This window comes from Anoplolepis gracilipes, chromosome 15 (assembly GCF_047496725.1).
Source record: "Anoplolepis gracilipes chromosome 15, ASM4749672v1, whole genome shotgun sequence".
Taxonomy (NCBI): domain Eukaryota; kingdom Metazoa; phylum Arthropoda; class Insecta; order Hymenoptera; family Formicidae; genus Anoplolepis; species Anoplolepis gracilipes.
In genome coordinates this window covers 4,164,836-4,176,863 of record NC_132984.1, presented here as the reverse complement: position 1 = coordinate 4,176,863, position 12,028 = coordinate 4,164,836, and the positions used below count along the sequence as shown (strand labels likewise).

General features: G+C 32.4%; 3 protein-coding genes across 6 annotated transcripts; 1 reads left to right on the top strand and 2 right to left on the bottom strand.

Moving 5' to 3' along the window:
- The first annotated feature begins 507 nt into the window (after positions 1 to 507).
- Uba2 (Ubiquitin-like activating enzyme 2) lies at positions 508 to 6,850 on the top strand. The gene is made up of 9 exons (XM_072906954.1): positions 508 to 670; positions 1,104 to 1,258; positions 1,333 to 1,620; positions 1,819 to 1,886; positions 2,100 to 2,318; positions 2,399 to 2,656; positions 2,816 to 3,402; positions 3,485 to 3,735; positions 6,519 to 6,850. The coding sequence occupies exons 1-8, from the start codon at positions 527 to 529 to the stop codon at positions 3,725 to 3,727; spliced, it is 1,962 nt and encodes a 653-aa protein (XP_072763055.1). The 5' UTR covers positions 508 to 526; the 3' UTR covers positions 3,728 to 3,735; positions 6,519 to 6,850.
- LOC140673792 (carbohydrate sulfotransferase 11) lies at positions 4,251 to 6,525 on the bottom strand. The gene is made up of 5 exons (XM_072906960.1): positions 6,105 to 6,525; positions 5,820 to 6,016; positions 5,332 to 5,451; positions 5,015 to 5,158; positions 4,251 to 4,800 (listed from the first exon to the last, which is right to left on the bottom strand). The coding sequence occupies exons 1-5, from the start codon at positions 6,336 to 6,338 to the stop codon at positions 4,416 to 4,418; spliced, it is 1,080 nt and encodes a 359-aa protein (XP_072763061.1). The 5' UTR covers positions 6,339 to 6,525; the 3' UTR covers positions 4,251 to 4,415.
- Ythdc1 (YTH domain containing 1) lies at positions 6,764 to 11,325 on the bottom strand. 4 transcript variants are annotated; one of them, XM_072906957.1, is made up of 7 exons: positions 10,183 to 11,325; positions 9,682 to 10,084; positions 9,143 to 9,359; positions 8,779 to 8,983; positions 8,363 to 8,627; positions 8,074 to 8,220; positions 6,764 to 7,785 (listed from the first exon to the last, which is right to left on the bottom strand). In XM_072906957.1, exons 2-7 carry the CDS (start codon positions 10,032 to 10,034, stop codon positions 7,611 to 7,613), a joined length of 1,362 nt encoding a protein of 453 aa, XP_072763058.1. In that variant the 5' UTR covers positions 10,035 to 10,084; positions 10,183 to 11,325; the 3' UTR covers positions 6,764 to 7,610. The 4 variants fall into 4 exon arrangements, with proteins under 4 accessions (XP_072763058.1, XP_072763059.1, XP_072763056.1 ...); XM_072906958.1 differs by having other exon boundaries at positions 10,952 to 11,324; XM_072906955.1 differs by having other exon boundaries at positions 9,682 to 11,325.
- Between the last annotated feature and the right edge of the window lie 703 nt (positions 11,326 to 12,028).

The following is a 12,028-nucleotide window of genomic DNA, read 5'->3' as shown; positions in this document are numbered from 1 at the left end:
AAAGTCGAACATTTTTGTGACTGCGCGTGTATATATATATATATATATATATATATATATATATATATATATATATATATATATATATATATATATATATATATATATATATATATATTATGTAATATATCAATATATATCTTTTTCACTTTGATATATGTTTAGAGTACATTATATATGTATATATAAGATATTTTTATTAAAATTTAAAAAATTATATTTTGTATGTGTTTAATATATAAATAAAATATAATTTTTAAGTTAATATATATAAATAAAAGCAAAAATACAATATATGTGGGTGTGTATATATATTTTATTGCATGATTTATGACTGCAATAAAACGGGATGCTTTGATTGGTTAACGCAGATGACGCTCTCAGTGGGAACGCACCCAAAAATACCGGCATATATCTCTGAACGTAGCCATTGAAAGTCGAGAGTCAACATGAAAAGGTACCTTTAATAATTTTTGCCGGCTAACTTCATGTAGTGTAGGTCGCAAAACGGCTCATTCGTCATAAGATGGCGACTACCGTTAGCGGGGTGTTTCGTGCAGAATTACGTGATGCGATTTTACGCAGTAAGGTACTCGTCGTGGGTGCCGGTGGCATCGGCTGCGAGATTCTAAAGAATCTTGTCATGTCCGGGTTCGCGGATATCGAGATCGTAAGTGGATTATTTCCATAGTAGCCGACATAACCTCACTTTGCGGGATTTACGCGCGCGTACAAGTTGACGTCTATGCTTTTCTTTTTATTGTATAAGAATAGTATAAACAATTTGCAAAAATTTCTATTCGCGCGAACATTATTCTTATGGATAATTTTATTTATTTGTCTTGACTTATTTTGTCTTGTTTTTAATTTTATTTACTCTGCTGGTGTATTAATTATTTTCTATTGTCAATTTTACTATACGTTTTATTAATCAATTTAATTTACTTATATGTTATAATTTATATGTAAATATGTACATACATAACATATTAATTTAATTTGATTAATACATAACATATGTTTTAATAATTATAACATTTTTTTATGATTAATATTGTATCCTTGCAATAGATTATTTTCAAGTAAATCTATTTGTTTTTCAGATTGATTTAGATACAATAGATGTTAGCAATTTAAACAGACAGTTTTTGTTTCAAAAGAAACATGTGGGAAAGTCGAAAGCCAGTGTTGCACGTGAAACAGCATTAACATTTAATCCAGATGTTAAAGTGATACATTACCATGACAGTATTACATCGTAAGTATATCTTGATATTTTTGTTTTATAAGCTAATAGTGATATCATATTTATTCAACATCCTATGCTTGCAGATCAGAGTTTGGCTTATCATTTTTTAAGAGATTTTCAGTAGTTTTAAATGCCCTTGACAATAGAGCAGCAAGAAACCATGTAAATCGTATGTGCTTAGCGGCAGATGTGCCTTTGATCGAATCTGGTACTGCAGGCTATGAGGGTCAAGTAGAACTCATTAAAAAAGGCCTGAGCCAATGTTATGAGTGTACGCCCAAAGCTGCACAAAAGACTTATCCTGGTTGCACTATTCGTAACACACCTAGTGAACCTATTCATTGCATAGTATGGGCCAAGCATCTCTTCAAGTAAGCATTATTACAATATATAATTTATATTGGAATTAGATATTTTAATTTATTCAGATATTTTATGTTATGGAATTAGATATTTTAATCTATTCAGATATTTAATGTAACTTGTGTATATATTTTAAATCTTATTTTATTTAGTTTTATAAAAGAATAATTATTCTTAATTAATCTATTTTATAACAAACATTGCAGTCAATTATTTGGAGAAGAAGATCCCGATCAAGATGTTTCCCCAGATACTGCAGATCCTGAAGCCACTGGTAATACTTATTATTGTATCAAGTAGAGCTAATCAAATATTTTTATTAAAATATTCTTTTATTATAATTATATATATTACTTATTATTTATTTATTGTAAAACTTATTTATATTAACTCATCTCATTTACTTGTTTTTTTTTTTTCAATTTTTCTTATTAGTAATATCTTTAAATGTATAATGATAAAGAAATATAGAATTTTGATATTGTAGACATAGCAGGAGAGGGAGCTTTGCAAACAGAGCACAATGACAAAGGCAATATTGATAGAATTTCTACGCGAGTTTGGGCACAATCTTGTGACTATGATCCAGAAAAATTATTCACAAAACTTTTTCATGATGATATCAAGTATTTACTAAGTATGGATAATTTATGGAAAAAGCGCAGACCACCAATGCCATTGAATTGGAGGGAATTACCAGATGGAGGTTTGCCATTATTCCATAAATATATTCTTTCTTTTATTTTCTTATCGAGATCAATATTGTATATTATTTCTTTTTCAAAGTGGCTGGATGTAGTAAAGAGATTAATCAGCCTGGACTGAAGGATCAACAACGCTGGAGCATTTCCAAATGCGGCTCCATTTTCGCCGATGCATTAAAAAATTTGAGTCAAGCATTGAAAGCTTCCCAAGAAAAATCGTTGGACAATCATCTGGTCTGGGATAAGGATGATCAACATGCCATGGATTTCGTCGCCGCGTGTGCTAACATTCGCGCACACATTTTTGGAATTCCTCAGAAAAGCAGATTCGATATCAAATGTTGGTAGCAATAATCGCTTTACTTATCTAGTTAGTCTTTCTACATTTTGTTTCTTTTCTCTTCTCTTGCAAAGTGTTAAAGTATTTCGTAATTTCTTAAATTATTGCTCACGAAATTAAATTTAAATTTTTATACGAAATTTCTTTTCTCATTTTTAGCAATGGCTGGCAATATAATCCCAGCGATCGCAACCACAAACGCTATAATTGCGGGTATGGTGGTTCTCCATGCTTTCCGAGTTCTTGAAAACAATTTATGGGCCTGTAGATCTGTCTATCTGCGTCTGAAAATGAACCATCGTAATCAGTTACTTGTGCCGGAGAAGGCAGTGAATCCGCCCAATCCGCACTGCTACGTCTGCGCGCCTACTCCACAGGCTGTGTTGGCGGTCGATACTTCCAATATGACTATTAAAGAACTGGAGGAGTTAGTACTCAAGAACAGACTTAATATGATCGCTCCTGATGTCATGATCGATGGTACCGGCGCTGTTGTCATCAGCAGTGAGGAGGGCGAGACGGAGGGCAATAATGACAAAAAATTGGAAGAATTGGGAATCAAGGACGGAGCGATTCTCAAAGTCGACGACTTCCAGCAGAATTATTCGCTGACTGTCTTTGTAGTTTATCGGCAGAAACCTGGTCCAAAAGATGACAGTCCACAATTTTTGATATTGGCTGATAAGAATGCACTTAAACCGAAGGATGAGGAGGAAGAGGAGAAACCTTCGACGTCTAATGGACAGGTGAATGATTATTATTTTTAGAAATATTTTTTTATTGCTTTGTTTTGATATTTATTTACTAAGAGAAAAATTTTCTGTGCAGAATGTGACTGAAATATCAGATACGGCTAAGAAGCGTAAAAATGATTCAACTGAAACTGAAATTGCAACCAAGAAACGTAAAGTGGAAATTGATAATAACATAGATAATAACGATGACATTTGCATTATCGATAATGATGATGAACCCTATGATAATTTACCTGAATTGAAAAATTCGACCTCGAGAAAACGGAAACTTTCTGAGGACACTGATTGTTTGATAGTATGCGATGATACCGATTAGTTTCAAAAGTAAGAGATGATAAGTTTCATAATTTAACACGAGAAACGAAAGACGATTTGAAATATAGATCGAAGATAAAGGACAGAAGAATAAAAAACATTTTTGAGATAATTAGATTGGATACTATACACAGCAATGAAATTTAAATGCAGAAAAATAATTTTTTCCTTTTATTTGCTTTTTTTTAAATTAAAAACATCTAGAATTGATGACAATTTAGTTTTGTAAATCAAATACAAATCGTAATGTCATATTACATTAAAGAGAAAAATAGATCGTTTTTTTTATACATTAAAATACATTGTATTGATTATCATGCCTATCTATAATCATTATTCAGTTTTCATCTATAATTATAAAAATTACTGTAGAAATCATAAGCTGTTTAATAATTTAATAATTTTTAATAATTACATGATTAGTAGTAACTTATCTTACATAATTTTTTTATAAAATATATATTTTTAAAAATATATATACTTTCATTTTTATTAAAAAGTATATTAAATTTTAAATACTTATTAAAAACTTATTCAGAATTCACAATAAAAATTTACTCTATATACAGTTAACAAAAAGAAGACATATCTTTCTCTTAAAAAATTGAATTCTATCAAAAGAATTGTTTTTGTTTTCTTTTGATTTGAATATTATCTCATTGCTTTATAATTATCTTGTCAAATCAGAATTAACTTTTTCTCTTAGCGCAAGACAAATATTTGTCTATCTTGTAGTTATACATCTCAAAGTCCACTTTGTACTTTTCGTACAGCCGCAGGATCATATCGGTCGTCACATTATGAAAGTATTTACATGTTACGTCAAAGTTAGTGATCCCAGCACGAGTGCGCTGCAACTTAGGCAGGTAGATTTTACTTTTGTCCAATTGTAGCTTTGACAGAACATAATTGATCTCCCCGAAAGTGTATTCATCTAGTTTCAGGATGAAATTGTAGTTTGTGTCGCAGACTGCGCAATGAGTATAGTACTGAGCCCAGTGATCGTCGTAGTGATTTGGAGATTGCTCCAACAACCATTCCAAGAATTCTCGGAAGCTGGGTACTATTTTTAATCTGTAAAAGATCCAAGAATTGATATTCTTATATGGATTAATATTATATAACAATATAATATTATATTATAATAAATAATATAATAATATACTATTATAATAATATTACAATAGTATATTATATAATATTAATTGATATGTAATGTGTTTTATCTCATATAACATATGAAGTAAAGCACATAAAAAAATTAAATATGGATTAAGCATATATGTACCTTCTATTTGCTAAAAATATCTTCTGTAGGATGTTACCACCCGTTATGTTGGGACGAAAGAGTTCCGGTCTTGAAAGATAAAGAATCTGACGAGCGTAGAGCAAAGATTGTGCGGTATATCTGCTGTTATCTTCGATGCGATCCCTACAGATAATTTTGTATCAGATAATCTCAGTATTAGGATAATCAGTATTACTGTCAATATATAGTTTGAAATTTTATAACAAAATCTACATTTCTCTTTTCAAATGATACTCTGGCTGTAGAGTCAGAATATCGACTATTTTTAATAAAACGATTTAATAAAGATTAATTACCTATAGGATGAGACTAGCCGTTGAAACGGATGCCTGACGATAAGTAATTTAAAAATAGTATTGTTGGTAGCAAGATATTGGAGATCTCTCAAACTTTTTGGGGACAAAAAGTCCACTTCTCTGCAAATTACATGCTCTCGAATTATTAATAAAATAATATAATAATATATTTAATTTTTATTATTATATTTTGTTTGTGAGATTAAACAATAGATGACATATTTAAGCTATAATTTTTTTATTAAAATAAATTTTTTAATGAATTTCATTTTTAATTACTTTAAAGATGTTTATAGGAGACTCATAGAATGTTAAAACATATTTTGATATGATAAGGTTTAATTTTCGTGGAAATAAACAAAAATTGAAATAAAATAAAAAATAGATAAAATTTTTATATATAAATATAATTATGTATAAACACTAAAAATCTTTACAAATAATAATTTAATGAATTAGAGAATATATTATCAATATACAATAGTTACTTGTAAAAATTGTGGCTAACTTGACGGTTACTCATGTCGGAAAATAATTTGGTGAAACTGGTGGATGCAACCTTGCGAATCCAACAATATAATGATTTGTGTTTAGCATTATATAAAAAATGCCTTTTGACAAGAGAAGTTCTCAGGTTGTATTTCGCGCAGACGTTCGACACCTGTTTGAGTAGAGTCGCACTCTTCTATTAACAGGAATATAAAAATATACTACATGTGAGAGAGACGAGATTGATGAATGCCGTCGATTCTTTTGAATTTTATATTTTATACCTCCAGATCGATAGTTTCACCCTTTAATTCGTCCGTCCGTAATATTTCGATTTCCGACTCGACGTTCTTCTTCGAGAATCCGGGTGTTTGCACCTGACGTTCGGTCGCTATCAAATTGTCTATCGGTTCTTCTTTCACGTTAAAACTTTTTTTCACATTAATTACAATTAAGCAGACAACGAGATAAAACACAGCACACAAACCGCACTTAAAAAACTGCACTTTAACAAACATTTTAAGGCAATTAAACAGCCTAACGCAAAATAATCTTTACTCAAAAACTCTAAAAACTTTAAAAAAATTTAATTTTATAATAATTATATATTAACTCTAAAAAATAAATAATATACACATTTAATTAAAATTTGAAACATTATCTACAATAATCTTTAACTAAATTTTTTTTTATAACAGATGACGACTGGTTGACGGCTGGCGATAAAATAATACTACAACGCGTGGTAGAGTCCTTCCGTACTTTTGTCTTCTGTCAGGTCAGGATAAACATATCTGTTTAGGAGATTCCCTCTTTGCGTGGGTGGTATGAGAGTGATAATTCTTATCATCTGCTGATTTCTCCTTATTCCATTTATTAAATACTTTTTTCTATGAATTATCAACTATTGAAAAAACAATAAGGTAAAATAATAGGTCAATAATTTTCTTATGTTATGTAAGTCTTCCGTTTATACATAAAACGTATACATATGTGTATAAACACAAGAATTATTAAATTGAAAAGAAACTTGTTTTGTTTAAATTTTATAATTATTTTTGTTAAAATAAATCAATCTCGTATCAGAGATCAAATCATTGCTTTTATATTCATTATATAGATTATCTCGTATAAATATATAATAAGATGATAATACACACATACATACATACTGATCACATACATACACATATATATATTCAAAAAAAATTGTAGAAAGAGAAAAAGTATTTTTTTTTATCATATAGATTCTTTCTTTTTATAATCAGAGAAGGCGAAATATTTCGATATTATTGCATTTTGCTTGTCGAAAATTTATAGAAAAAATCGTCAAATTCAATACTAAATGGTACAAAATTTACTTAGCTAATCTATATTATTTTATAACAAAGAAAATGTGTTCACAATCACTATCTATACTCAGGCAAGTCGATGATTAATGAAATTGAAGGCTACTGAAACATGATTCTGTGCTGCGCGCGCGCGCGCGATTGCCTTTGTGATAATGGATATATGATTGAATCCGTCAATTCCCAGAATTCTTTATAGGCCTAAGAATTTATTCATTTTTTGGACAAATTCTTGGAAGAGATATCAATTTTAACATTTTAATTATTAAATTACTAAGATTAATTTTTGTACACAATTTAATTTTTAGGTATTTCACTGAGAAACATTTTTCTCACAAGTATGAGACAATATGTCATTGTCCAATTTATCGATTTGTCATTAGTAATAAAGCAAGATTTGAGAATCGACGGGCTGATAGGAAAACATTACGAGTTCAATTTTTATCTGCGATCTCTATATCTGTGATGATCGCGGGAAGAGCGATGATCGCTGTGTCGACTGTGACGACTGGCCGTTCTCCACAAGAACTCGTCGACGCTCCTCTCATAACTACGTTTCTCCAGTGCTGACGCTGTCGCGCTATAATCTGGAGGCAGTGGTAAACCGTCATAATATCTAAAAAAAAAGTTGTTTAATTTCATACTCATCATGAAGCTTTTTTTAAATTTAATATCAATGAAATTTCTTATTTCATCTAATCTTAACAGAAAAATTATTTAACACAATCAAATAAATGTTTTAATTTAATTTCAATTTTAATTAGAATTTATATTTCGATTTAATAATATAAATCCTACTGGATCTTTAAAACTTGGTTTGTATTTTTTGCGAGGAAAAACTAAAGTAAAATATTTCAAGGAAGATGCTATCTCAAGTCCTAGTATCAAATATAAATGTCTTTACCTCGGTGGTGGAGGAGGTGGTGGCAAAGTATCGTACGGATGTGGACCGTAAGGTGGCAATGGTGGCAACTGATGTTGCATGGTACGCATATAATCTGCTACATAAGCTTCTGCAACCGCGGCTACACCAAGACCAGCTCCGTAACCTCTGAAATAATTAATTATTATTATGTAGAGTAAATTACATTAATTTTGCAATACTGTTCGACGTACAATACTATTCGAAAGGTGTTAAAGTTATTAAAATTGAAGCTTTGTATGCTATGAATAATCAGTTGGACGGATCGTACTTTGTGTAAGGTGAATCTCCTCGATTGAACCATGGGGTATATCGATAAGAGTCTCTGGAACCTCTGTGATCCCCCCCAACTCCATGGGAACCTCTGGCCAAAGAAGCTAAACGCGATCTCGAAGTCAAAAACAATCTACGTCCTCGTCCACCTCTTCGTAAAAATCTGGAGTTGTTTATGGGTCTTTTATCGCGATAACGTGATGACTTTACGACGTGCTTTCCTGCTTCCTTGGACTTTCTCAAAATAGGTGTCATCTCGATTCCTGCAAACAGATATTTTTTACTTATACATATAAAGTGTAATTTATCAAAACGTAATTTATCAATATATATGAAATTGTACGTATATTAAAATTGCATATATAACTTTTCAATCACTATTTAATATATTAATATATTTCTTTTAAGATTTACCTTCGTCTTCTGGAAACAGTCTACACAATTCCTCTGCAACTTTGGGTTCAATTTCCTGGCCATCTCGACCAATTTTGACTTGTTTGCCATTATTCCAAGGATTGTACAAATGCAATGTTGATGTAAATGGTAATTCTTTTCTGCAGATCCAGTCAACCTTAAAAACACCACCTAAAGCCTTTGCTGATAAACCAGGAGGCAAAACCTGAAATGCATTAAAAAACATTATACTTCTCTTTTGCAATCCGAATAATTAATAAAAAACAATCAATATATAGTAAAATTTTAATCAGTTAATTCTAAAAAACAAATCAGGATTGTACTTCCAAATATTAATTTATTAATTTGATCATATTTTGTTTACCCAAGAAACTGGTGCAGCATCTCTTCTCGATTCTGCACTAAGTCTCGCAAAACCAGCAAACTTTCCCGATTCCTTCACGGAAAATACCAGCAACACGTTCCGTGATTCTCTATAAGCTTGATTCAGATTCGCTTCATTTTGCGGCAGCGTACTCCATACTCCCTTGGCCTTGGACAGTGTCACATTCTCCGCATTATTGGACTTGATGATGAAAAATCTAGCAAAAGAGACTTGAAAACATTTAAACACTCTAAATTTTTTGACACTTTCTATTAAATACACAATCTTAAAGAAATATTTTACATTTAATATAAATATTATATTTGATATAAAAATATTATGTTTGTATAAATTTCAAATCAGATTTGGAAAGCTTTTCTAGGTTCAATTTTTTATAAAATATATAGAACAAGAAAATATAAGCAACCAAGAAACTTTTTGAACAATTCTAAGCTTTTTAATATACGAGAATGTTTTTATCAAATCTTATTAAATCAGCAACAACTGCAATAGCTATTTATTGTTGTTCCCATCCGAACCTTGCATCTCTAAATAAATAATTCAACTTGGTGGCATAGTCGTAACTCTTGGTGGTTCCTTTGCTCTCCTTGGACCTGGCTCGTTTAGGCTCAGGACTGGACGACTTGGAATCTCTACTAGATCTACCGCGCTTGTTCCTGTTTCTTCTGCCGCGTTTGTTGTCGCCGCGCGAAGATGACTTGCTGGAAACCGTACTGATTGTAGGATGGCTGGAGTTGCTGCTGTTGGAACTGCTGGAGGAGACCTCGCTACGTGTGTCATAGGTCTCATCTGCCGCGATCCTCAACTCGTCGCCGTTGTCGTTCTCGCCGCAGCTGAGATTCAAATTGTCGCCGTCCGTGTTGCTGCCCATGGTCAACCTCCTGGACTATCGCCCAACGATGGATCAGGTAACGTCTCTGCCTGTAACGCAAACACGAAAGAGGGCTTATTAAAAATGTCACCAGTCGCGTGAGAGCACTTCAGCAGGAAGTACGACAGTATCATAGCGTTTCTCGTACATCTTACGACAATAGCGCAGTAGCAAAGGACTATATAGTATACAGCAAGGATAGTTCGGGGATTCTGAATCAAACAGAAGGTCCACACTGTCCTGAGAACTTTTTTCCAGCCCTCTTACACCTAACACAAATCGATCAAGGGGACACATGGCAACGTGAGACTGGATCGACTGAGCCTTAAGCTCAGCCAGCTATCTGGCCGGGGCGTGAACTAGGTTTTTACAAACTTGTCCTTGAGATTATTGTAGCAACGGTAACACAGGTAGCGAGCTGCTCCAACATGTGGAAAGCTGGCTTTTTACAGAGAGTCTCTGATTGAAAGCACGAAGGAAATTTTTTTCTTATTTTGGATTGTGAACCGCCTCGTCCTAGTAGTAGTTATTTATCTTTTATGCACTCCTTTTTTTTCTGAAAGCAGAGATGATGAGTTATGGATAGACCTTTGTTTTACAGCCGTAAAACAACCGTTTTATTTTCGCTCGCAAAACCTGTCAAGAGTCTGTCAAGAGAAGACTTTGTTTACGTTATCGGATTTTATTTTCTTTTGCGCTTTAACTTTTTTTTTTTTTTTTTTTTTTTTTTTTTTCTTTTTTTAAACTTATCTAAAAAAGTTCGTCACGGCGGAGAAGAGTGACGGTAGACCACTAAATACGAAAATTTTCCCTTTCGTCATCATTTATATAATTCTTAAAATTTTTTTCTCGAAGTCTTTTTTTTTTTTTTTTTTTCGTGACGAGTCCTCCCGAGGGCTCGCGGCGCACACACTTACGTGACACCCTTTGTCCCTTCACTGACACTTCACACGGTGTTAGCACGCTTGGGGGATCGGGGGATCACGATCCGAGACACGATCTCACGCACAGCACGGGGTCACGCGTCACGCACGTTCCATCCAAATATCTTACGAATGCGCGGGGGTCGCGAGAGAAGAGAAATCACTGTGATAAACAATTGTTCGCGAATCGTTGCGGTACACAAACCACGGCGTTCATTGTGTGACGTACGCGCGAACGCGTAAGGACATATTCACGGGTTTCGCGAATCGCGAATCAATAGATCCGTTTCGTGTGTAGTCGCACTTGTTACACACTTTGTACATACATTCAAAATAAGACGGATGTATTATTTGGGCGTCGGTGAGAAAGAGAGAAAAGACGAAAAGTGTAGCAGGAAGAGAGCAGATATATAAAAGCAGCACATACGTGATTTTTCGCACATGCGCAATAGTAAATTACTAAAAATATCACATGCTGATTGGTCACTTATATCGACCGATGCTTAGGGTCACCAGCAACGATTAACCAATCAGGAAGCCTCATTTTTAACTGGCGAATAAGCGTTGTGTCCAATCGAGCCTCGTCCTCGAAGGACCCTTAACGTGCTCTGTCCTTGTTTAACTTTCATTAAGTAATGAAGATAGAATGACTTTTACGATTTTTAGCGCTAATAACGTTATTCTCGAACGCATCAATCAAGTCTAGTTTTAAGTATAGTCTTGACTCCGTTTAGTTAATGAGATGGCTGAATGGAATTTTAAAAACTTACTTGAGGCGGTCTTAAATGTAAGACCGACTTATGAATTTTATCCTTATAGTGTTTGCAAATATCTGCAATATAATTTATAATTAATTTAAGTATAAAAATCTACTTTATTGTTATAAAATTATTAGAACATAATGTGTGATAGTATTCCTATATGCGGTCTTCCATAATGTTTTTATTTTTAATAAAATTAATTTTATTACACAAAAATTTTTATTTTTCCTTTGGTTTATAATCCTTGTCTTAAAAATTTTTTTTAAGCTCGAGGCTTTCTAATTAAAAGCTTTTTATTTCCTTATTTTAT